The sequence below is a fragment of the Perca fluviatilis genome, chromosome 18, assembly GCF_010015445.1.
Source record: "Perca fluviatilis chromosome 18, GENO_Pfluv_1.0, whole genome shotgun sequence".
Lineage (NCBI taxonomy): Eukaryota > Metazoa > Chordata > Actinopteri > Perciformes > Percidae > Perca > Perca fluviatilis.
This window is the reverse complement of record NC_053129.1, coordinates 10,723,926-10,749,769: the sequence shown is the minus strand read 5'-3', so window position 1 is coordinate 10,749,769 and position 25,844 is coordinate 10,723,926. Positions and strand designations below refer to the sequence as shown.

General features: G+C 41.1%; 3 protein-coding genes and 1 non-coding gene across 4 annotated transcripts; 1 reads left to right on the top strand and 3 right to left on the bottom strand.

Annotated features, from left to right (window-relative positions):
- Positions 1–5,225: 5,225 nt before the first annotated feature.
- Positions 5,226–15,122, bottom strand: clmnb (calmin b). Its single transcript, XM_039780914.1, has 10 exons — positions 14,813–15,122; positions 14,299–14,360; positions 14,111–14,206; positions 11,468–11,551; positions 11,256–11,348; positions 10,907–11,133; positions 9,973–10,166; positions 9,571–9,653; positions 7,384–8,750; positions 5,226–5,974 (listed from the first exon to the last, which is right to left on the bottom strand). Exons 1-10 carry the CDS (start codon positions 14,889–14,891, stop codon positions 5,848–5,850), a joined length of 2,412 nt encoding a protein of 803 aa, XP_039636848.1. The 5' UTR covers positions 14,892–15,122; the 3' UTR covers positions 5,226–5,847.
- A 3,865-nt stretch (positions 15,123–18,987) lies between these two features.
- Positions 18,988–19,265, bottom strand: LOC120547354. The gene has a single exon (XR_005637057.1).
- Positions 19,266–19,789: 524 nt separating this feature from the next.
- prkrip1 (PRKR interacting protein 1) lies at positions 19,790–21,169 on the bottom strand. Its single transcript, XM_039781000.1, has one exon. It carries the CDS (start codon positions 20,907–20,909, stop codon positions 20,331–20,333), a length of 579 nt encoding a protein of 192 aa, XP_039636934.1. The 5' UTR covers positions 20,910–21,169; the 3' UTR covers positions 19,790–20,330.
- A 75-nt stretch (positions 21,170–21,244) lies between these two features.
- On the top strand, positions 21,245–25,300 carry glrx5 (glutaredoxin 5 homolog (S. cerevisiae)). The gene is made up of 2 exons (XM_039781001.1): positions 21,245–21,665; positions 23,528–25,300. The coding sequence occupies exons 1-2, from the start codon at positions 21,368–21,370 to the stop codon at positions 23,698–23,700; spliced, it is 471 nt and encodes a 156-aa protein (XP_039636935.1). The 5' UTR covers positions 21,245–21,367; the 3' UTR covers positions 23,701–25,300.
- Positions 25,301–25,844: the final 544 nt, after the last annotated feature.

Below are 25,844 nucleotides of genomic sequence, written 5' to 3'. Positions count from 1 at the left end.
AAAACATGATGCTGATAAATATATGAATATGAAAATGATTATTATTTTAATAGCTTAATAGTGTATGCACCATAAAAAGCTATGTTTAAAGGCTTTAGCTACACACTATTGTAGGCCCAGCTCAATATGCACATAGTAGGGGGTCCCTGCTCCGTCTCTCTTAGGGGTCCTTGGCCTAAAAAACCTTGAAGACTGCTGTATTAGAGGGTAGATATAAACTACCTACAGTATATCATCAAATGGTTTGGAGGACTGGTTGTTTCTATTGGCTCAAAAACATGGGGTTTCCAAGGTGTCAGTTGGACCCTTCTTGATAAATAGGCTGACATTTCTGTTACTTGTGATAGATCTGTTGTCCTATTCATCAAACTATCCTCTATTCATCATCTGAGCTCAATATCATCTCCACAAGGCTGCCTGATGCCCGAGGTAAAAGTGAGCTAATGTCCCGCAGCTACTAAAATCTACTGCAGTGTGGAAATGTGACACTATTTTTACACTATTTTTCATTTTGTGTTGGCGAATAGGCCTAGATGCAAAGCAATTTCTGCTATCTGCGTAAGAAGATAAAGAAGTGTGAAAAAAAATGACAAAAGAGAAAATGCTTTTGTAATAAAAGAATAGGGTTTTAATGATTCTTTTTTTTTGCAATAGCAGAGATTCAGTAACAGGGGTAAATTACTGCCATTTGGATGGATTGTCATCATTTTGTGAAAATTGAGAAATAAACAGTAAATCATCCTGTAATGTTTGGAAAAATTGGAGATGAAACAAAACACACTCAGCAATTTTGGTGAAATTGCTGGAGATGCATTTCAGTCCTGAGAATGATATGCCATACTATTGGGAAAAATACAAATTATCTAATGTAAGTGAATGCAGTATTAAATCAATAGCAAAAGAATAAAAGCACAACAATGGAGAGTGTATTAGTCTAGACTTCTGTAGGATCGATAATTGTCCCGATGAGCATGAGCCCCGTGAGATCGTCATACATTATGAGCATGAATTGTCCTTTTAAAGGTAACTCTCCGGGGCATGATGCCAGGTCTCTCCCCCATCTTCTGACTTGGTCTCTTCCACCTCCAGCACTGCCTCATAGAGATAGAGAGATGAGGGAAAAAGTATAGTTTAGCATGTTCATTCAATGAAAGTGAGTTTCTAATGTGTAAAAAGGTCTCAACCAAGCACTTATGCCTGGTAGTTTCATGATAATCCATAAACAAAAGAAAAATAGGATATTTTGATGAGTTTCAGCGTCTTCTGCAATATTCTTGAGACTTCAGCTGAGTCTGAGAATATTGAAGATACCCCAGAGTACCTCATGAGACTTTCTAAACTGTTGAATTTGCTTAGTTGGAAACTGAGGCAAACGGATTTCTGCCCGCCTGTGAAAACAACAGTCAATGTTTTAATGGATTTGCTCTAAGTTGTCTTGTTACAGCTAGTGGGACCCGTACTGCAGGCATTCGCTCACTGATGTGTGGAGAGCAGTAATTATTGCTGATTTAGAATTTACTCAGCATCATTCATCACTATAGTCAACAACAGAAAGCAAGTGACTGCAGGGGACCAGTGCCATGACACGGATCAATACACTGTACACTCAGGGATAAGCAAACACCCTTTATAGTGGACATATACTGTACATGGACACACTCAAACCCTTATATATACCACCACATGCTTCACCACTAAACCCTTCCATACACAAATTAATACTACTGGTCTCGCCAAAAGGCGTTTGAATAACAAGCCAGCATCATTTCTCTACTGACTTATATTGTGATGGAGTATAAAGAGTGACAAAGTCTGTGTAGGTAGCAGGCCCCCAGAAAGTGCACTGGTTTTTGAATAGGATGGGCTTTCAAATTTGACATAGCAGCCAAACAGTGGAATTACACCTTCCGTGTCCGTCACGTGATGCCCAAAAATACTTTTTTCCTTATTGAATTATATGGCGAAAGAGAAGTCTGTAAATCAGTGGATACATTTTTTCGAGCGTCACACTCACAACCCCCACGAAATGACTCTTTTCACTATCAGCTATTGATCCATTCGGTCCTATGACATTTGGAAAGTCTAGAAGAGCCGAATAAATCATTTAATACCTATTCAAGTTAGCAGAGCACGAAACCTGAAGTTGCCAGTTTGGCCGGCGGAGAACTCTAGCGCGCCTGCTCTGTGGGCCCCATAGTGAGGAAGCAGCGCCCATCATCCGGGTTATTTTATACGCGGCAGTTGAACTTTTCTGGCTTCATGCAGCACTGAGCAACTCTCATAAGAATGAACAGGGCTTTATTTTACACCATAGTAGGTAGGAGGTTGGGTGACTGGCATACCTACCAACATTTGGTTTTCAAAATCCGAGAGATTTGGGGGGGGGGGTACTTAAGTGTACTGTTAAGTGTACTGTAAGTTATAAGTGTATTATTTACATTGCAATATAAATTAAAACATAACTTAATGTATAAATATTTATTAATATTTTTTATTTGTAATTTTATTACAACAAAATATCACAGAAACACTGCACTGCAGTTTTTAACACATTTAATTAATAACTGTCTCTCGTTGGTAAACATCAGTATGTTTTGTAAACATGAATATGTGCTCACTTTTTTATTGAAGTGTGTATGTGGCAGATTTAGCTGCTCTCAGTGCCCTCTTGGACGGAGTGTACTTTGAAGCCAAACTGGTGTGGTTTATTTAGCAGAATAGCAGAGAGCAAAGAGTGCTGTTATTCATGCTCATGCGATTTTCTGTAACTATCTTTTTACACTGCCCTTATGTGCCTCTTCTGCGCGATGGTGCCGCTGTGTTTTAATGTGCTTTTTTCCCGCCACGCGCTACATTAAAATCAATGCGACACGCCTTACAAAAAGCGTGGAGGTTGTCGACATGACTAGGTAAGATGCATGCGAATTGTTGCACCCAACACTGCTGAAATTTACAGCTATATTTCCATTTCATTGCGGGAACGCTGCCTTCACGTCATTTTTATTGGCTCGCTTTCGGGTCTGAACTCTCCGCGAAGCTTGCGCAGAGATCAACTGCGCAACTGGGTTATAGGTTGCCAGGTTGAGGTGACAAACGGGTTGAACATTGTATATGGTGTGCGAACAGGATGCGTGTCATACAAGATCTGGCAACTGGTCAACATTAGACAAACATATTGGTCCAATTATTTATAAAGGAGTTTGGGCCATGCAAATTACGGGAGTTTCCCGGGAGAAATAACAAACCGGGAGGGGTCTGGGAGATAGGACCAAAAAAAAACGGGAGAAACCCGGGAAAAACGGGAGTGTTGGCAGGTATGGTGACTGGATGGGTGAAAAAAAAAACACTTTCAGAAGCAGGTGCTCAAAATGCTGTGTAGTGGGTGGTACTGCTTTGACACAATGAGCACATTTTGGAAGTGTACTGACTTTTTGAAGGTGTACCTTTCTCTTTTTGCAAAGTAATAGTGTACATCTGACTGATGGTTTATACCCTTAATGTACAGGAATACTTTACAACCTTGTTTTGAGAAATAAATATGCATGTACAAAAACGGCAACATTCATCACCTATACCACAAGAAGCTACCTTTGAAATAAAAATTTAAATAATTGGTAAGTTTGTCAGATGCCTCCAAGGGTTTAATCAACGTGTCAAAGCTGATGTTGAAGGTGCAGAGTCCAGTGTGTTGAGGCCTGGAAGAAAAACTGTCATAGTCTAGTGATATATATATTTTTTTTTTACATCAATATGTAGGCTGTTCCACACTCTTAACTGTGTCGGACCCCAGGAAGAATGGCTGCAGCCCTGCTGTAGCTCCTAATCCTTATAAACTAAACTGTACCCAAGGATGAAACCCGTCCCCAGTTATATTCCTACCCTCTGCCCCATTATCTACATCAGTTCTGTTTTTAGTATCTGCCCCTCTGATTTCCACCCCTGGTGCGGCCCCAGTCTCAGCTTCTGTTCCTAAACTATACATCGTTTCTTCTCTCACCATCCAGGCTTGGCCTCATTCAGAGACGCTGCAGCTTAGTCTCTCTCATAAGACCGGCCAAAATCCGGCTTTGGGAAAGCGTTGTTACTGTGACTTTGTGCGGGGGTGGCAGTGGTGTTGAAAGTATATCGATCTCCAAGGATGAGCTTTTGACCCGTGGGTTGAACTCCAAGCAAACAATGGCGGCATGTTTTTTTAGTTTCTTCGAATTTCACCAGCAGTGAATGTGTGTGTGCATGTGTGTGCGTGTGTGTGTGGGGGTGGGTGGGTGTGTGGCGGACAGTGAGGACAGGGCATATTCATTCCCCCCTTTAATACACATTCTTGTCAACATGGATTTTGAACACTTATGCAACTGATGCATACTTGAATGTTGCTCTGGTTTTATGGCACACACACACTTGTATTCCAACAAAGACACTGTACATGTGCCTAATATGTCCCCTCCGGAAGGCGTTACAGGTCTCTCTGCATCCGAACCAGCAGGTTCAGAGGACGCTTCTTTCCTGCGGCTGTCACCCTACTGAACTCTAGCTCTACATCCCAGTGACAACCAACCAACTAAGCCCCCAAACCCCCCTATCCCACCCATAGTGTCCTATTTATATATTTACAAATGCACATACTGTAACTACACTTAGCCATATTCTACTGCTGTTAATTCTACTTATCCGGCACATAGATTTATTCTCACTACTCTTATGTTACTGTTTCTGCACTACAATGACATACTGTACATATCTGTCTATATGGTTCATACTGAATATCCATATTTTATTGTTTTTCTTATAATAATACACTGCATTGATCTATATTATTTTTTGTACTATTATGTTCCTGCTGCTACATTGCACATATCTGTACATGTTGTTCATACATTGTTCATATTACATAGCCATATTTATTCTTCTCTTATAAGGTAACTGCCAATACACTGCACACATTAATATTTAATTTATATTACTCTAAACCACCATCTGTTAACCAACTGTACACTACTGTCTACACTGCACCTTATTTCTTGTCCTGTCTATACTTGAATATCACATTGCACTTTTCTGCTCTTTCTGCACTTCTGGTTGGACGCAAACTACATTTCGTTGTCTTTGTACTTGTACTCTGCACAATCACAATAAAGTTGAATCTAATCTAATCTAATGTTTACAGCGCCTTGAAATACAGTATTTACATGACCGATTCAATCTTGTGGAAAGAACAAGAAGACAAATGAACAATAATATACAAATTATTATTATTTATACCTCATAGTCATACAAATGTCATGAAAAAAGGCTGCATTGTCGATTAGCTTTTACTATCATACAGTGATACAGAGTCCGCGAAATGTCAAAGTGCTCATTAAATATTATCAGCCTAATCTCACCGCGTCAATACAGCTTCTAATTAAACAGCAGGTCACACGGGATTCTCAGCAGTCGGCAGAATGCTGTAAAGTACAGTCTGTAATGTGAGATAGTCGCTGCTGTGATGCTGGGATGCCACCATGTGGTCGATGAAGTCAACTGAAATCGAAAGGAGTATTTCTGGCAGAAAAGTAAATCAAATTAACAGAGCTAGTAGCATGTAATATGTATATATGTATATTATATATGCAATAATAATAATGTGGATAACACTATTATGTGTTTTATCTAAAACTACTGCCCAAATGACACATTTTTTCAGCTGGCAGCAAAAAGCAAACACAATCATTAAATGTTGCCTTGCGGGAAATTTTGCGACACAGATAAAGAGCCTTTAAAAAAAGCCTTAAGTGTCTTTGTTTGGGTCGTTACTGGAAACTGGGCTAATGAGCGCGTCTTGATAAGATGAGTGCACTGCAGGGGGACTCAGAAGTTCATTTGAGGTAGGATGAAGCAGCTGTAGAGAAGGAGCCACAGGACCAAGAGCATTTCCAGCTCTAATGGGGTAATGCCACAAGAGGCTGCTGAAGACTGAAGAATGAATCCTCCCTCTCTGTTGTACAGGAGATAAAACACAGGAGTGTTAGATTTTGACTAAAATAAGGCATTTTGCGTTCATATGTCATTACGTTCATTATGAAGAATATAAAAAGAATATTAAATTAAAGCACACAGATAAGACACAAAAATAAATGTAATTATTTGTATAGTCTTTGTAAATTAACTGACCAGCAATTGTTAAAGCGGTGTGCCCGGCACTGTCGTAAGAGCGATATTCAATATACATAGAGTTTTCAGGGTGGTGTCTTTTTTGTACTAAGTGAAATAAAGTGTACTAAATGGATTAAACAGTGTGTTTATCTGACCTAGTGTTAGCCGTAAATGTTAGCATGCTCTGCTAACTAGCATCCTGCCCACAGTTAGCGCTGCTCGATTATTTTGGTCAATATTGAAATCATGATTACTCATTGAATTTAGAAAGATGTTACATTTATTGAAGTTAAAAAAAAAAACACAGTGAAAACACCTTAAACTGAGAGTGTGAATACTTTTCCCTTTTGAACTTTTTTTTTATCATTCAGAACACAAAATAAGAGTTTACTTGCAAAATGTAAAGTTCAAAATAATCGTTTTTCTCGAGGCAAGGGAAATGTTATTAACTAGTTAACTACATTATTTTGGGAGGTTACAGGTTACATTACAAAAGTAGCTGTTAGCATCCGCCCTGTGTGAGCTAAGATGCTAGTGTATCAGAGCTTAGGCTAACTCTGTCCTGCTCTTTATTTGGTTTTGGGATAAGTATAAGTATGAGATTACTGTTGTCAAAAGGAAGCCTTCTGTTTGACGATATGAGCATTAAACCATAAATCTTAGTTATAATGCTGTACTATAATAATAGCTAGCTCTATGTTGTAATACAATGCTGCTACTTTATTTATTTGTCTTCTTTTTTTTTTCTTTTTTTTTTGGGGGCATTTTAGGCCTTTATTTTATAGGACTGCTGAAGTCATATATATCTGGGCACGCGCTCTACCAGGTGAGCTATCCAGGCGTCCATTTCCTTTCGTTAACTTAGGTTGCTGTCTTTTTGCCTGGGACATGTTGTTTTAGCTTCAGTCTTTTAGCATTATATCAGATATGTAGCCATCACGCGCATATTTTAGACCATTTTAAGGGGTTCTTGTTTTAAATGTGCTGAGATCATCAAAAAGCCAACTTTAAACAGCAGTTTCATCCACTTCACATAGTTTTGGTGTTGGCATTATGTTACGCTAGATAGCTACAGCTGATAAAGTCTGCTAGCAGCAGTCGTCATTTCAGCCAACAAAATCTACTGTCGTCAGCTAGAAATGAGAAGCTTGCCATGCTAAATTGGGAAGCCTAAAACGTTGTTACCGAAATTAAGTGCTTAGCGAATGGACAATTGTGCTTGTGCTCATAAATCACAAATGCCAGACCTACCTGAATGACTGAGAACTTGCACTACAGGCAGGAGTCCAGCTTTCACCACCACGGACGTTAACAGCTCCATTAGTGTCATTTTTTGGGGCAGTTTTACCAGGATGATCTATCCTTGTTGCCACCTTGTCAGTGAGTTTATGTTTCTTAATCTTATGTTTCCTGTCTTTCTCCTCTACTGTTTTTACTTCCTCAAAATCCACTGAATTTGTGACTGCATCGCTGTATTCTACCTCGTCTTCATCTTCCATTTTGGGGGCATTGTCTTTCCCGTCATTTTCTTCCTTTGTGTTAATGCTACTTGCACCGGCGTCTCTGTTATATACAGCCTCACCAGTTAATACTTTTTCATTTACTTCTACTTCTTCTTTGTCTACCGCTCTCTTTTCAAAAAGCCCTCTTACAGACTCTTCCTCAGACTTTGTCTTCCAACTAGCCACTTCAAAAAGCTTTGTGTTCTTGGTTTCATCTACAAGAGCCTCTCTTTTATCACATCCGTGCTTCACCAATCGAGCATTTTCTGTTTCCTCCTTCCTCCGCTCTTCTTCACAACAATCACTATCATCATTACTCTGTCCTCTAACAACTCTCTCACCTTCACTTTGCCCTCTGTTGTCGCTGCTGTCTTTCCCTGGCTTCATGCTAAACACAGCCATACTGTTTGCCATCTCTCTGGAACTACTTTCATTTTTGTCCCAATCAGACATGCTATGAATCACTGACTGAGCCCTGATTTCCGATTCAACATTTTGTGCAGGTGAGCCTTCTAGATGTTTACATCCAGTGCCGTTTAGCGTATCACATACTTCCAGATGTTTTGAATATTCAGTCTTCCATTGTCCATTCAGGAACATTTCTTCCTCCGTTTCCTCTTCAACCATTGGTCTTATCAGCTGATTATATGGTTGAAAAACCTCTTTATTCAGATCCAGGATGTAGCTGTAGGCATCCTCCTCATCGGAGTCCAGCGCCAACAAGCTGTAGATTCCTTCTTCAGAGCTCAAAGAAAAGCTTTCATCCGCCCTTGGCTTGGTGTAGCCCTGGTCCACAGAAGCTTTCTCCATCCATGATCGGATCTCTTGACCGACTACGCCTGCGTCCAGCGGACTGAGGGGTTGTAAAATGCTTCGACACCTGCTTTGCTTTTTGATGAATGGTGACGTGGCTTCACTTGTGTGAAGAGAGGTGGCACAGGGGTTCCCTGAGGATCTTCTAGCCCAGCTTTTCCACAGTAGCTGCTTGCTGCTCTTCTGCAATCCTTGGAGCAAAGCTTGGGCTTCTGGGTCTTCAGCGAGGGTCTCTTCAAAGCTGACTGACTCAGGTGATCCAAAGTTTGGGATCTCAGGATCTTCAGCATTTGTTGTATGATCCTGTAATGTAGGGCTTATTAGTGATAGTTACATGATATCACTGAAATAATACCCACGAAGCAGTGTCTTTTTGGTTCATAGTGTTTGTGAATGCATTTGTCTTGCATGGTCTTAAAGGAAGAGACCAACCCCTGAGAGATAGATGAGAAGATTGATACCTTTCTCATGCCTGTGCACTAGATATTAAGCTTCAGCCAGCAGCCAGTTAGCTAAGCTTAGCATAAAGACTGGAAAACAGAGGAAACAGCTAGCCTGGCTCTGTCCAAAGGTTCACTAAAAGACATGATATATCTTATTTTTTTAATCCGTACTAAGAAAACTTCCATCCTCACTGCAACCAGCAAACAAATAGTCATGCACGCGAATTTTGCATTTCCTATGACGGTGAAGGAAAGTCCCATCCTACAATGCCTCTGATTGGCTAGTACTTGTGCCCTTCATGGTTGTATTGATTAGGTTTAGACATGATGAGTAAGATTAGGTTAGCGCTAGGGTAAGAATACTAGGGTAAGTTAATCAGAGGCTGAGTAAGGTGGGACATTCCTTCACCATCCTAGAAAACGCAAATTTGCGTCCTGAGAATAACCTCCGGTAAAAACACAAATCCTTGTTTTTACACTTCAGTTTTTGTATCGATTAAAGAAGTGAGTTTGCTTTTGGAGAGAGCCAGGCTAGCTGTTTCCCCATGTCTTTAAGCTAAGCTAAGCTAACAGCTGACTAGAAATAGTTTCATATTTAACGGACTGATATGAGAGTGGTATTCATTTTCTCATCTAACTCTCAGCAAGAAAGATGCCAAACTATTCAAAGACCTACTAACCTCATCTGTGCCTGAACAATGCCACAGGAACACAGACACATAGGTGATGATGGACTGCTCATCTGGTGAAGTGCCTGACACATCTGTGGAAAGAAGAAGCACATTAGAGAGTAGCATGGTAGAGTGGGATGGTTGGAGGGCCAGGTTGAGCCTCTGTGTGATAATGAAGATACAAAATTGGCACTTCACTTCACATAGCAATGACTTTTGCTGCTCCTTTCTAGTTGGGTCAACTTCTTAAATGGTCTGCGATAGGTGGTATCATAACACTGTGGTGGGCTTCTTACTTATTGTAAGAGCAGTGGTACTGGTATTACTGTTCAGATGAAGGTGCAGCAGATATTTGTCTTTGTGGATAAAACTTGATCAATGTGAGGCACTTTCTATTCAGTAAGTTTTTACCTTCAGGCTCCAGCAGAGGTGGTATATCCAAACTGTGATGAGCTATCAGGAAGGCCAGCTGAATGTTTTCTCTTGGCTCTCTGGACAGACTTTCCTTTAGATCAACCAAGGCTGGGTTTATGGACTTAATCATGGCTAGGAATGCCAACCCACTCCTCCAGCTCTTCCCAAAGTCATGCACCTCCACACCATACCTGCAGTTTAAAATTGCATAATAGAAGAACTTCAACTCAGCCAGCTCACACATGCTTAGGTATGGGACGTTTCATTGACAAAAAATATTTTGTAAGCCAGTGATTCCCAACCAGGGATACTTGTACCCCCTGATTTGATTAAAAGACTATATCAGCTGTAACACCTGAACACAGGGAATTTAAACAGGTAGTTAAAAGTAATAAATACATAAATGGTCAAATAAATAGCTAGAATTTATGCATAAGCAGTACTGATTAAATCGTCCAAATAGTTTGCTAAAAATAATGAATGAATGGTAGAAATAAACAGCTAAAAGTTATGCATAAGCAGCTGAAATGGTTAGCTAAAAGTATTGACTAAAGAAACCAAATAGTTTGCTAAAAGTAATGGATAAATAGTAGAAATAAATAGCTAAAAGTTATGCATAAGCAGCTGAAATAGTTACCTAAAGCTACTGACTAAACAGTCCAAATAGTTTGCTAAAAGTAGAAAAAGTTGAAACATTCAGCTTCACTCCCAAGTAGTAGTACGATAGCTGACCAAACCAACCTAAAACTTGACAGCTCAGTTGTATGAAAAAAATACAACATCCACTTTTATATTATCAATAGTGTTATACATTCGGAACACATTGGGAATTGATGAAGGGGTACGCAAGTTCATCTAACAGGGCTGAGGGGGTACCTCAGAACAAAAATGTTGGGAACCACTGAGCGGTTGGATCTTTTTTCAAACTCACTTTGATGTGCATCTTTGGACCCATTGCAGTAGAGTCTTGATTGCTTTCCCATGGTACTTTGGCTCTCTGGCAGACTTCCTGCCTTTGCTTGGCATGGTGTTGCAGGAGTAGCTGCCAATGTCATTTGGCTGGGGTGAGAGGTTGCTGGAGGAGGGGTAACTGCTCATTGATAAGGAAGAGAGGCTAGAAGACAAATGCTTCTGGAGGCCTCCTGTCACCTCCTTTACCTGTATTAGAGTAAAAGAGAGGAGTGTATGTAAGGTCAGAGACAAAGACAAACACCCGGGCAAGGAGTGAATTGGTACATAAAAGAAATTAGAGTGATAGATGATAGGGAAAAAAAACCTGCCTGGAAATGCAAGATCAGGTTCCAGACAAGGTTAAGAACAACAGAGGGGATCCCATCAGCAATAGCAGAGGCATCGATGCCAAGCAGCTTCACCTGAAAGACAACAGGGAGGACACATCAACTGAAATCTAGTTTTTACGGATTCTAATGTAAATGTAATACACGTTAAAAGCAATATCCCTATGTGGTGACTTACAAGCAAACACACTCACATGTCTATCATCCAGGAATGCCAGGGCTTGGGAAATGTTGTTCAGTCTGAAAATGCGGTGAGGCGACGACCTAAACCTGTAAAGCTATTAAAGAAAAGTTTTTTTGCTGAGGGTGGTAAGCCAAAAATTGTTCCAGGCTGTGACTATCTGAGTTGGGCCGTGTGAAATATTGTGATGTAGAGCATCCTGGGACATCCTGGCACTTCCCTGCACTCTCCCTCACATCTTTTGTGCTGCAACTATCTTCAACCTGAATAAACAAATGCTTTTAAAGATAGGTTATTAGCTATTATTTATATATGTGTTGCTTTGTGTTAAAGAATTAGCATTGAATAACCTATTTAATATTTTGTCAATGTCATATTACACTTTTGATTCATATTAAGGCTGTGAAATGATGAAAAGGCCCTATCAATGTTGTCTGTGAAGCTTTCACAAACAGCCACCAGGTATTTGCCAGTTCCACAATAGTAAACGCAAATATGAAAGACGAGGAAAAACTGCACTCTGATGGAAGACAGACAGAAAGTGCAAGCTAGGATTTTTGGTTAAACTTTTGGTTACATTTGGTGAATTATTTAGCCCCCTTCCCTGTTTGTTAGCACGTTTAGAGTGGTACCAATGCATGCCTGATGTTTTCCCGTTTAATGTAATACCATAATATTCATCCTAGCAGCAAAAGTGAGCTCACTACAACCTCTCATATACAACAAAGTGAAATCGCGGTCAACCCGCGATTAATTTCTAACGCGTTTAATGTTTCAAATTAACCGATAATAACAAAAATTATTTAACACGTTAAGTTTGACAGCACTAAATGGCACGATAATTTTCATAATCATGATGCACATGTTGATAGCTGACTATGCAATTCGCTAAGATAGGGATAAAGGCAGCCTATTATAATGTGCCCTGCTCCCAGTGTTGCCAACTCTTTTCCAATGAAAGTCGCTGGCACCAGCTCCAAAAGTCGCTAGATTACGTCATATGCTCATTTGCATATTTGTGACGTCATTACGCAATCATTTGTATAAGCTTAGTGGTTGTGTCAGCAAAGTAGATAGAAAGAAATAGAACTCTTTAGCCAAATAATCACAAATTCAATACAGGAATTTATTTTACCTTATAATTATTACTTAGGTAGCCTATCTTTAAAGTAAAAAAAAGAAATTCTACAAAGGGATGGAAAAAGATAAGCGGCGTCTTTCTCCCGTCGCGTCCTGCTGTCTCTTCTACCTACACCCAAGGGGGTAAGCCAGCGTCTGGAATGCGTAGCTCCTATGGCGCCATTTTGATGCTAACAAGTGATCACCCGCCGTTAGCATTCCATTGACTGCCATTCATTTTGACGTCACTTTGACAGCGAATAACTTTACATCTGAAGCGTTTAAAGACTCTATTTGTCCATTGTTTACTTCTAAAGAAACATGACAATGTATAAAAGGCTCCATTACCTTGTACCTCACGTTATGGCTCCGTAGCAGACAATTTTGTAAAAATAGGCTAACGATTGTGTCATAACCAAGCGACTTACTGTCGCATAGAGAATTACCGTATAGTACAGGAGAAGCTTGCAGGCAGTTTGGACTTACATGAGCTGTTTAGGTTTAATTACTGATGTTAACTAGCATTTTAGTTAGCAATAATTAGCCTGTGCCTATGTTATCTCCTTACATATACCTACGCTCTCCGTCTCTGCAAGATTGGGAATGATTGAGATTTCTCTTGGCACAGCTACCAGAAGACTTACAACTTTCAGACACGTTGCTCACGTCACATTTACGTTGTCTCTCTCAGTTGGAGGCTGCGCAGTAAAGCTGGCCATCACCGGAAAAGTGCTTCTAATAGACTTCACTGGTCTCCATCAAGAGACACGGGATCTGTGGGTCCACTCTTATATACTGTCTATGCCTACACCGTCCCCGCACACCCTGTCCCCCCTCGGCTCCTCCCCTTCTAACTGCCTGTGCACTGTGTGCAGTGCTGCTGCACATGAGGAGAGAGGGGAGAGGCTGCTCCTCTGCTCCTCAGTCACAGAACAGAAGACTGTTTTGGTAGTTACAGGAGAGAAATACCTGCGTGCTCGCTGGTCGCTAGTCGCTTTTTTGAAAAAATGGTGATAGCCAGACAAGTAGGCCTACTCTTCTTCCTCAGTTTCTTTTACACGTAGCATATACAGTAAGTGATCGTATTAGCGCCCCATGCTGTTGGCTGTTAACTTTTTTTGTGCCGACGGCCGTCGGTTGGACGGCCGTTCTGGTCTTTTCCAGAACGCACAGATTGTCAGTCCGTCCCTGGTTTTATTGCCATGCATTGAAAAAGTAAAATATTTTTGATATATTTTACTGCATGTCGCATTTCTTTTTTACACTTTTGTCACTTTTTTCAACTTCTGTCGCATTATTGTTGACATAAATTCCTTGGTTTGGCGCACAAGGCTTGCCAAAATTTATTGTGAATCTAAACAGTTATCCGGGCCGGATCAAAATCTGCGAGGGGCCGGATTTGGCCCGCGGGCCTTGAGTTTGACACGTGGTTTAAAGAAATACACACAACCCAGAGTGATTTTTCTCCTTTCCTATGTGTGGTGTAGTCAGACATACCTCCACAGAGGAGATAGGCAATGCGAGACTTGACACTTACTAGCTTGCACCCAGACAGCTCCTCCAGCAGAGCCATCAGTATTCTGCCATCCTGGATGTCTGTAAACAGGTCGTGCACTTCAATTGGAGGATCACGCTGGAAACAACACATCATAAACCTTCTTGGTGACTGTATTTATGAGCTGAAGTATAATGTCAAAGTAAAGCTGTATCGATTTGTTCCCTTACCCTCTGCAGAAACACATTCATCCACCTGGTGAAGGTTCTCCTCTGCACTGCTTTCCTTTCATCTGGGGAAGAGAAGGCAGGGACTTGACACTGAAAACACTGCAGTTTTCCAATTGAACACATTGTTGCAATATTTGAAAGCGTACTTCAGCTGTGTAGCACATGGGACATTTTGCGTTGAACATGTTTGTCTGACAGAACGCGGGACATGGCGCCTATGTGTTAACCCCAAAAGACTGCAGAATATGAAGACATTTGATATTTTATGTGTGACACTAGAGTATTTTAGAAGCAAATCGTCAAGTGAAAAAGAAAGTGTGCACGATTGAGCAATCCGATGCCACAATGCCAAATACACCTACCTGGAGAATGACTATGGGGAAATTTGGTTAAGGAAGAAAAAGACAAAAAAAATGTTGTCGTGCAAAGTGTACAGTAAAGTTTTTTTTGTATATACATGGATTTAAAATATTTTTTCACCATCAGCATAAGGCAGTATTTCTTGTCACAGTACCTTGAAGCTGCTGCACACGTTGATCCCTGATCCGTCCCACTGATTTCTTTTGTGAATCCCTGTTGGCCTTGTCCTGCATTCTCCTTTAACGTCAGTTGTCACACACGTCTACTTATGATCCATTGTGGAAATATGACGGCAGAACAATTGTCAAAATGTCAGGCGCTAGTAGCAATTAGACGTGCTCGGAGGTTTCCTTACAGTACAGGGGTGAAGAAAAAGGCAGAGCGTGGCAGTGCGTCTTGCCTGAACACGCTCCGAGCTGTTGATCAACTCTAGCTTCCAGTCCCCTGAGACAACTCAAACTGAATCCTATTGGCAGGCTGCGATTCACAAAACTACGTGGAGGCAGTCACATAATCGTTAAAATCAAGGCATCAGCTGGGATCGCTGAGTAAGCTTACAGGTGGTATGGTTTCCCTGCAGAGGCCTGTCATTAAAGGTCCTATGACATGGTGCTTTTTGGATGCTTTTATATAGGCCTCAGTGGTCCCCTAATACTGTATCTGAAGTCTCTTTTATATAGACCTTAGTGGTCCCCTAATACTGTATCTGAAGTCTCTTTTATATAGGCCTCAGTGGTCCCCTAATACTGTATCTGAAGTCTCTTTTATATAGGCCTTAGTGGTCCCCTAATACTGTATCTTAAGTCTCTTTTATATAGACCTTAGTGGTCCCCTAATACTGTATCTGAAGTCTCTTTTATATAGGCCTTAGTGGTCCCTTAATACTGTATCTGAAGTCTCTTTTATATAGGCCTTAGTGGTCCCCTAATACTGTATCTGAAGTCTCTTTCCCGAAATTCAGCCTTGGTGCAGAATTACAGCCACTAGAGCCAGTCCCACAATTAGCTTTCCTTAGTATGTGCCATTTCTGTGTCTGTAGCTTTAAATGCTATTGAGGAGAGAGGGGGGGCAAGGTGGAGGGTGGGGGCGTGGCCTTGACAAACTTTGCTCATTTGCAAGACATGATGTCTCTCTCTCATGGGCGGGCCAAATTCTCTGGTCGGGCAAAGCAGAGAAAGGGGAGGTAACCTTGTTCCTTATGACCTCATAAGGAGAAGATTCCAGATCGGCCCATCTGAGCTTTCATTTTCTCAAAGGCAGAGCAGGATACCCAGGGCTCGGTTTACACCTATCACCATTTCTAGCCACTGGGGAACCATAGGCAGGCTGGGGGAACTCATATTAATGTTAAAAAACCTCAAAGTGAAATTTTCATGCCATGGGACCTTTAATCTTGGTTAATTTAAATAAGCATGTTCAGCTCAGACTCAAGGAATGAAAAGGCTGGCTTTGTGTGTGGAATCTTTTTTTAAATTCTAGTTTTCAGTTAAATATGGAACTGAGACTTTAGACTTGCATCCAGGCCTCATCACTAACAGCTGAAGTCACCATCTTATAAAATGAGGGGAGAGAAAGACGGGGTCAGCGGTGGAAGTATTCAGATCCTTTTACTTAAGTAAAAGTATTACTACCACACTGTGATATACTATCTACTCTGTTAAGTAAAAGTACTGCATTGAAAATGTTACTTAAGTAAAAGTACTTATGTATCATCAGGGAAAATGCACTTAAAGTATTACAAGTAAAAGTAGTCAATGCAGAAAAATCCTCATTTTAGAAACTGGAAAAGATCCAAACAGTTCTGTCAATCAACTAAGTGTTTAATCGGCTAATCATTTTAGCGTTACTTGTAGGCCTGTGTTTTGTTGGGTAGTTTAATATACATCAAAACTTTATTTTTTTTATAAATAAAATGCAGGTTTTAGGGCATTTTTTAGGCCTTTATTTCAACAGGACAGATGAAGACATGAAAGGGGAGAAAGACATGCAGCAAAGGGCCGCAGGTCGGAATCGATCCCACACCCGCTGCGTCGAGGAGTAATCCTCTATGTGCGCTTGCTCTACCAACTGAGCTAACCCGGCCACATAAAATGCGTTTTGTATGCAAAATCTTAACTTGTAAAGGAACTACAGCTGTCAGGTTAATGTAGTGGAGTAAAAAGTACAATATTTCTCTCTGAAATGTAGTGGAGTAGAAGCAGAAAGTGGCATGAAAAGAAAAGACTCAAGTAAAGTACCTCAAATGTGTACTTAATTGCTGTACTTGAGTAAATGTACTTAGTTACATTCCATCACTGGACGGGGCAGTCATGGGGAGGGCTGCGTTGGTGTGTTGTTTAACTGGTGAGACAGTGAAATACAATTAAGGAAGTCCAGTTGGAGCAACAGATTAATGTCTTAAAAGGTTTTTCAGACGCCAAAACACTGCAGGAGTCTGTAATACTCACAGAGAGGATATTGTAACCCTTAAAAGTTATTATGGTGGAATTTCCCAAAAAAAATTGTATGATGAGAGAAAGCGAAAGCTTAGACAACATCAGGTCAATCATAGGTCACAGGTCAGGGGACGAGAATATCCGGCCAGTCTCTAATAAGGGAAACCTGTTCATGTATAATTACGTTTGTCTCTTACACACTCAGAGTCTACATAGACGGCTGCACAATGCAGAAGGGAATGTTCTGTGTCAGGACTGTCTCCTTTTGGAGGTCAGTGGGCCAGCCACACTTTAGCATACATTCCAGAGAGAGAGAGAGAGAGAGAGAGAGAGAGAGAGAGAGAGAGAAAGAGAGAGAGAGGCTGAACTAGGCTTTAGCATCTTTGTTTAAAAGGTTCAGCTAAACGCAACGCCTCCAGCGTGAGTTTAAATACACCTTCAGGAAGACACGATAACACATTGTGGTTCAACTGTACTGCCTGCTTAATTCTCTCAATTGAGTGTTCATTAAATGCTCCTGTGTACTTCATCACTGTCTCCCGAATCTTCTTCACGTACTGTATGTGAAATGAATTGTGCTGCCCCTGAGTTTTTCCTTAACAGTTATCATGGACATTGCGGCAATTATTTTTTTATTATCTTTTGTCTCGACAATCACAAGGTAAACATACATTTTGCATTGGGATTACCAAGTAATCCGCCAGGAACACGTGCGTGTATGCTACTGGCTAACGCAGCGCCTTGCTGAATGACGCCACGTTTCAGCAAAAGATGTGTCTGGTTCAACTTTTGGTCCGGGGCCCCCTGCTTTGGATCTCCCCCCCCCACCCACGCACCAGCAGTCAAATGAATATGGGCTGAATTTTTTTTTTATGAAGGGCTAAAGTCGTTCTGAATGTGACTTAACCCCTTGGCCAACAGGGCACCCTAATAATGGCAATGACTCCTGAACATTAGGCTATTGCCTATGAGTAGGTTTTCATAAAATTATGCATTTCAATACTAAATTGCTTTTAATATGAATTTTTTTCTCAATTGTGATACATATATTGTGTAATCTAATGTGATGCTTAAGAGGACCACTTGATCAGCATTCATATTTCTGTGCAGAACAGGTCAAACTTACACAAATGTGCTTTTTACCTGCTTATATTGTCAGAAACCTAAATGAATTTGACATTTTATTTTGAAAAATGCACAACGTGTAATGGGATCACTTTATCTAAATAAAACTTGTATTAAAGAACCCACAGAACCTAAATTATCATTTTGGATCTCAATATGATGCAATGAAATTGGTATAAAACAAGCTGTGAAATGCAGCCCGTGCTTTTTGCAGTGACCTACATTTTGCAACAGTTCTGTTGTTTTCCTCATTCGACCTTGACAGGGAACTACAATGCATGTTTAATGAATGAAATCTTCCATCACTGGGCAGAATTACTTTCTTTTTTTTTCCAGCCACGTCATTTATAAATCATACCGGCACAAGCTGAACAGAGCAGAAATGTGAAGATGCACATTAAAGAGAATCACAAAGCAAAAATCAATGCAGATAACAGCACATGAACTAAGACCAAGAGCAAATAACTGGACCAGAGGTCTCAGAGCTTCAATTTCAATAAAAGGGATTTAATATATCGATTTGTTTGTTTTTAATGGAGTTTATGAATTAATTATGAGAGTTTGTGTGATTGGCGAGAAGGGTTCAAAATTAGCACCATCCACCAGCCAAATGCTGGTAAAATCTGAAATTGGCTGGTAGATTAGCTTCACCCACCAGCCAAAAAACAACGGTAGTTGTTAACAATATACAGTATATTTTTTAAGTTAATTAATAACAGATAATCAAAGTTGTTAAAGCAGTGTGTTCCTTACATTTTTGTTTTGTTTTTATTGTGACAGTTGACAGTGCTTGACAGGAAGAACTTCCCCTGCTTCAAACAACATCTGGCTGTCAGCTTTTGCTCTACCTGCTTCAAGAAAAGGTGACGGCTACAGAGCGAGACCGTCACCGCCGTGGAAAGCAGGACTCTGTCCAAGGAACATCGCACGTGAAACTCCCGAGCCTCCAGAAGTCACGCCTTTTCATTCTTTGAGTTGCTTTCTGCAACCTTGTTGTGCCCACGAGCAATGGTCCTTGCAAGGAGCAGCTTCACAAGGCTGCAAAGACAAACAAACAAACAAAATATAGATAGCGGTTATGTACACACTTATCTCGCTTTTGCCAGACCTTCCTCCACAGCGCAGCGGAGGGGGGGGGTCTGGCTAGTCCACACAGCATTCCCGGGATGGGAGAAAAACGTGCTCTGGTTTATTGGCATTTCTTTAAACCAATCACAATCGTCACGGGCGGCGCTAAGCACCGGACAGAGCCGCTGTAAAATAGCCTCGGGAAGGAACTTGTTTTGGTGGGACATGTGTACGTTCAATGTTGTTTTAGTCTTGCGAGAGAAAACACAGATTGGACAGATAGTCTAGCTAGCTGTCTGGATTTACCCTGCAGAGATGTGAGGAGCAGTTAACCATAGTCCTCACAAATCCACCGGAGGTTAGAACGCCAACACAAAGAAAGTGGAAGGAAGCAGAAGGAGACGGACATCGACGAAAATACACGCATCCAGTGAAATTCCGTGCGGCACCGGAGCAATCCTGAAAGTGGGACGTCGAGGATATAGACTATGTACACACTCACCTGCATTTAAAACATCGTCTTTTATTAAAATATACCATTACAGGATTCAACAATCCAATCAAAATTCTGAAAACTTGGATATAGATATATATTTTTGGCATGCTCCAGAAGCCCCTGAAGACAATATACCTGCTAGCTGAAACATGAGAACTAGCCTACTAAGATAGCATTTTAGTGAGATCATAGAAAGCATAATGAGAAAAAAAAAAAAAAAAAAAAAGAATCAACTTTGTCTCAACAGTCTCTTTTCCAAGTGGGACACTGACTACCATTGTGCGATTAAAATCATACACTCCGAGGGGGCTTTCTGCCTATTAAACTAGGCAGTCCATCCAGGTTTTTCCTGGTAGTAAAACAGGAAGCACACACACACTCTTGTACAGTGCTCTTAAACTGGGTTTTAAATGTTTTTTCTTCTTTCCGAGGCTGTGGTTGGGATTCTGGCCTCCATCTCCCCCATGTCTTTATGATCGATTAGCCCCAATGTCGCTACCAAGGAGCATTCAAACCAGTGCCCAGTCCTGGCAGTCAGCCTGCTGGATTTACTTCCTCCCCATGATGAAGCTAGGAGCCTCGGCATCATCGTCAGCTTCTCTTTCCCCTTCTTCTTCTTCTTCGTCTTCTTCACTGCTGTCTGTGCTCTTCTCGGCGTCGCCGTCCCCTTTCTTCTTTTTGGACTCTAGCTTTGCCTTCTTGGCCATCTCCTTTTTTTGCTTCAACTTTTCCCGCTTCTTCCTGCGCTTCGCCGTTCTCTCATCCGCTGCCTTTTTGTTCTGCTCCACCTTTTCCAGATAATGGTCGTCCTCGTCCAGCTTATCCGCTATCTTGTCCAGAAAGTCCTGCCTCTGGTACTCTCTGCGCCGGAGGTGCCGGTAAACGTGGAACTCCCCGCTGCCCGCGCCGGCGCTGGAGCCCATTACGTCTCGGACGAACTCCGGCGGAGCCCGCGGGTTCCATTCTTTCGGCCGGTCCGGGATGGGAGCGGGCTTATCCGGGTTCCGCATTAACCTCTCCAACTTCAGACGCTGTTCCTCCGCCGGAGTTTTGGCGATTATCAGAGGCTGTGCCTCTTTTCCTCCAGGTTTCCCCGGCTTGTTATTCTTTTGTGTGTGCGCCGCCATCTTTCAAATCGCTGTCCTTCTTCTTCTTCTTCTTCTACTTCTTCTTTGCACAAGTCGCCCCGGAAGTTCTTGTGGGTTTTCGTAACCTGGAAATAAATATTTTACTCATACCCGGTATGTTTTTAATTTTGTTTTTTGTTGTTGTTGTTCTTAAATACAAATTTGATTAGGTATATGATAGTGTTTTTGTGGGTCTTACTATATTGTTATTAAATCGACACGACGACAATTAGCATTCCTTGTGTAACTAATGTAATTGACGTGTAGCTCTATCAATGGCAGAATTTGTTTGGGCGCATCTGTCCAATCAACGGTCACGTCCCGCCCCTTTTCGGGAGAGTTTTAAGTGTGTTGACGACCGACAGACTTGGTTTTTACTCAGGCTCGTCCAGAAGCAGGTTAAGCAGTTGCAGCGACATTTTTACCTCCTCGTATAAAGATATAATTGACCAAAGATCATGAACAGTCTAATTAGATCCACTGCGAGGTGTCTGCGGTCGGGGGCGGCGGTCTATCCGCCTAGGCAGGCCGACGGACGCGTGTGGTCGGCCTCGGCCCGGTTCCTGTGCGCGTCAGCGGGCCTCCAGAAAGACCTTGGTGAGATGGTCAAGAAGGACAAAGTGGTGGTGTTCATGAAGGGGACGCCGGCTCAGCCCATGTGTGGCTTCAGCAATGCCGTGGTTCAGATCCTCCGGATGCACGGGGTGGACGACTACGCTGCGTACAACGTATTGGAGGACTCCGAGCTCAGAGAAGGTCAGTAAACTGAGATAACCTGTTAATGACGCGACCCGCAACAAGTTGTCGTGGTAACTTGTAACTTTTGGCTAAACTTCCTTTTGTAATTGACAGTGGAAGCGGTGGACAATTTGCAACGTGCTTGTAATTGATGCGAGCAGATGGTTGATCTCAGTTCGTTGAAAAGCTATCCTTTTTTTTAAAAATTTAATTTACACGGTTCGTGTTTTTCACCATACTTATCAGCCTTTTTGTCAACTAACTAGTTTTTTTTGGAGATTTCCAAGTGTTAAGTTTTATCAGTGCTCTGCAGCAGGACCAACGGGTGTGGTCCAAACCCCATACCATCAATATGGACATGGCTGTCTTTTACAGCTAATCCAGCCATAACTGGAACCCTTCTGTGTTTTAGAACAATGACAGCACATATGGTAAGGAACAAGGAAATGTTGATGCAACAGCAATACATTGCTAAGCAATGACCTGTAAATCACCCAGAATCCAGTTGGCGTGGGGTTCAAATTGGTGCAGGGCATTATAGCTTATTGCAGCACATAAAAAAACCCTCAATACAGAGATTTTACTTAATTAGATATAGAGTGGTTGAAACTGTGAATGAGATGAGTCTGTAAGAATACTAATCCCCAAAACTCAATCAAGTGTCCCACAATGCACTATGTGGTATGGTGATGTTATATATATATGTACAATAACAACCGGAGGAACAGGAACATTCTTGACTTGGGGGGTGTTTACACATTATTCCTAGTACTAACCCTGGAGCCACCTAATTAGCCTAAATTAACTACTTTGGTTGTGTAATGTATTTGGAGCAGCTCACTACCAAGTGAAACCAGATACAAACCGTGTATTGCTCCTATTAAGTTGGCTGGATCGATTGTGTTAGTGTTAATATTAGGTTTTATTTTGACGTAACTGGTTGCCATATTTTCCTCAAGAAGTAAATTGATCATGTGTTTAAAAAAAAAAAAAAAAAAAAATTTAAGTTCATTGTATTGTAAACATTTGGTTCTAAACTTTTCAAGTAGCTCTGCACACTTTTTTAAATCCTACTTGACAAACTCTTAATAGGCAACACACACGCTGTCGGCACTATCCATCAAACATTATCACTTCCATTTATGCTCGTCGAATACTTTATTTATTGCTATTATCAATCAAAACTCCATGGATGGATCAACTGAAACTAGTATATTAGGCTTTGTGTTAATATCAGTAGAAAACTTTTTTTTTATTTTGGTATGTTTTTATATATTAAATTCAATGTTCAATTTGTTGGATAAAAGTGTTGGAAATGATTTCATTTGTTTTAAATTCAAGAAGCAATTTTTTGTATTTTAGCGGACTACTGAAAGCCGCAGAAATGCCGAACTGAGTAAACTTTTAAAATCTGTTTATTTATTGCAAGTAATATTGTTATGGCGATATTCAGCGTTATCGCATATTGCATATTTTCCTCATGCCGTGCAGCCTTACTATCCTTTTGTCTATGCAAGTCTTAATGCATTTCGAGCTCACTTATGATTAGGCTAAACAGAGTTGAGGCTGCTGTGTCTTTTTCTTTAGATTTGCCATTGCTGAAGTTTTTGAGTTTCTGTCACGAAAAGCAATCAAACCCAAACATCCCTGGGGGTTAAGAACACAATATGTAACTGTTTTTTTAACTGAAATGTACTTCCAGTAAATTATATGTTAAAAAAAGTGTAGTTGCAAATGATCGTCTGCTGGAATACCAAATAAAAACATTTTGAACAAAATTATCATATGTTAGCACTTCTCCCATAACTCTCTTAGCCAGACACCTTACATAATATTGGCTTTAGTTTCTGACTGACACAAACGTCATGTGCCTTCCACAGGAGTCAAGACCTTCTCCAACTGGCCCACGATCCCTCAGGTGTACTTCAGCGGCGAGTTTGTGGGGGGCTGCGACATCCTGCTCCAGATGCACCAGAACGGAGATCTGGTGGAGGAGTTAAAGAAGCTGGGCATCAGCTCTGCACTGCTGGAGGCTGAGAAAGAGTCCAAGTAGAGGGAGAGGATGAACTGCAAACAGCTGACAGGACAGAAGACGCATTTATCAGGTTTCATCCCCCCTCCCCTCCCCTCCCTCAGATGATGACATTATAAATCCAGAGCTCCTGCTTCACTGCTTATTCTCTTCTTAACACAAATAATGTACCTGGTGGGTGAGGAAGAAATAAAGGGTGGACCATGTCTTCCCAGGAATCCAAAATCAGTTTAAGCTAACACTCCACCCACATTTCTCAACTGTAACAGTTTTTTTTGGGGGGGGGGGGCAGCTGAAACAAGTTGCTTTTTTTTTTTGCTGACGACGGCTGCAAAAATGAACCGAAAGTTAAGTTTGAGGCCAAGACTCAAACAATGAGCTGAAAGATGCTATATAAAGCTCTATATGTGCGCTGGAAAACGGTGATAATCCTCTGTGGGTTCATAGTGGCAGCTTTAATATTTCCCTTAACACATGGAGGAAAACCATTGATCTTTCCTCCTGTACTTCCTACGTTTTGAATACTTTTCTATCCTATCGCGATTCACCAATTTCTGTACACTATCCTACAATAAAATATTTCAAACAAAAATCAATGGCAGCATAGTTTTTGGAATCGCAGGCTTTTCGTGACGAATACAGTGTTGAACGTCGAACTGTCAGAGACATCATTTCACATCGAGGTTGGACTTCTACTGCCAGAGGGAGGCCGTCCGGTTCCCTCCCTGGGTTTTAAATCAGTTTACACAAGAATGGCGTCAAACCTCTTATCATCTTGCCCTCTAAAAGCCCTGCTACCTCTACAGTCCACTCCCCGCACCACAGTCTGCGTAAGACCAAATGAGCCTCAGGGTGCACCAAGACTAAGTTCACGCTGCTTGGGTCCCACCAGGGAAACATGCCATTATACCAGAAAGCTTCCAAATGCACTGCCTGTAGCTACAGTATGCTGAAGTAAAAACACTGTTGATACATCACTGATTAATAAAGCTGATGTGGGTTCATTATAATGTAAATGTTTAGTTCAATATCTGGTCAATAATAAAATAAAAAAATAAAACATCTGGTGAATGACATCTGTTTAATTTATGGACCACACCTCAGTGCTCAGTAACCCATGCATGCACTGTCCGTATAACTGATGGACCCGACCCCATTATTCCCTTTTGTTCTTCCTACCTGGAATCAAACCAAAATGTGTCCTGTTTTAATGTCTACACTGAAACGCTGAAACGCAACAAACATACAATGATACCTTTTCTCTTATTCCTGAAGACTAATATACAGCACATTTGGACTAACAGAAGCAGGTATATATATATATATATATATATGAAGTGTGTTGCGTCTGTTACAAGTCTGTGGTATTTGTTAATGTATCAAAGGAAAAGAGGGTTTTTTGTTTTGGAAGGGTGGGGATATATTTTTTTTTTTGTCTCACTGAGAACCCCTGACCCTTATCAATCCTAATGTTCGTCCTGCTGCACACAGTTGTAATATCAAAGCAATGGGCATGTAGTCCACTGTAAGATATTGTACATTGAAAGCATTTTATTAAATGTATTTTAGCTGCATGTAAATCCTGCACCAATTAAATATTTTGTGACACAAATAAGCTGGACAATTGGAGTTGTGTGTGTGTGTGTGTGTGTGTGTTACCATACAAATTGTGATCGGGACCAAAGGAGCACAGTCATGGTTGTGTGCTTTTTTTCAAAGCTGATCGTTTGGCACATTTGATGTTGAGTTAGCTGTCAGCTGTTGAGTTAAACTCCATCTGCTCAAGGCAGCGCTTTAGTTTTCTCACTCTGAAATATCCAGATCAGGGTGCTAAACAGAGTCCACTTTAATTTGGCTGGCTGACACCTGTCTTATAAGTTTCAGGCTCAATTTTACAACTAATACGACCGATAATGTTGTTCAGTATCCATCCACCATTATTAAATATAGGCAGGTCGGCAAATACCCGTTGTTTTCAGTCGTCCAGTCAATTGTTTGGCTTACTCTATAAAATTCGGTTATAATATTGGTTAATTAGCATATAAGACACGTGAATGTTCCTCTTTAACATGCTGGAACCAGTGAACATTTGGTATTTTAGCTTCCATCCATCCATCCATCCATCCATCTTCGTCCGCTTATCTGGTGTCGGGTCGCGGGGGGAG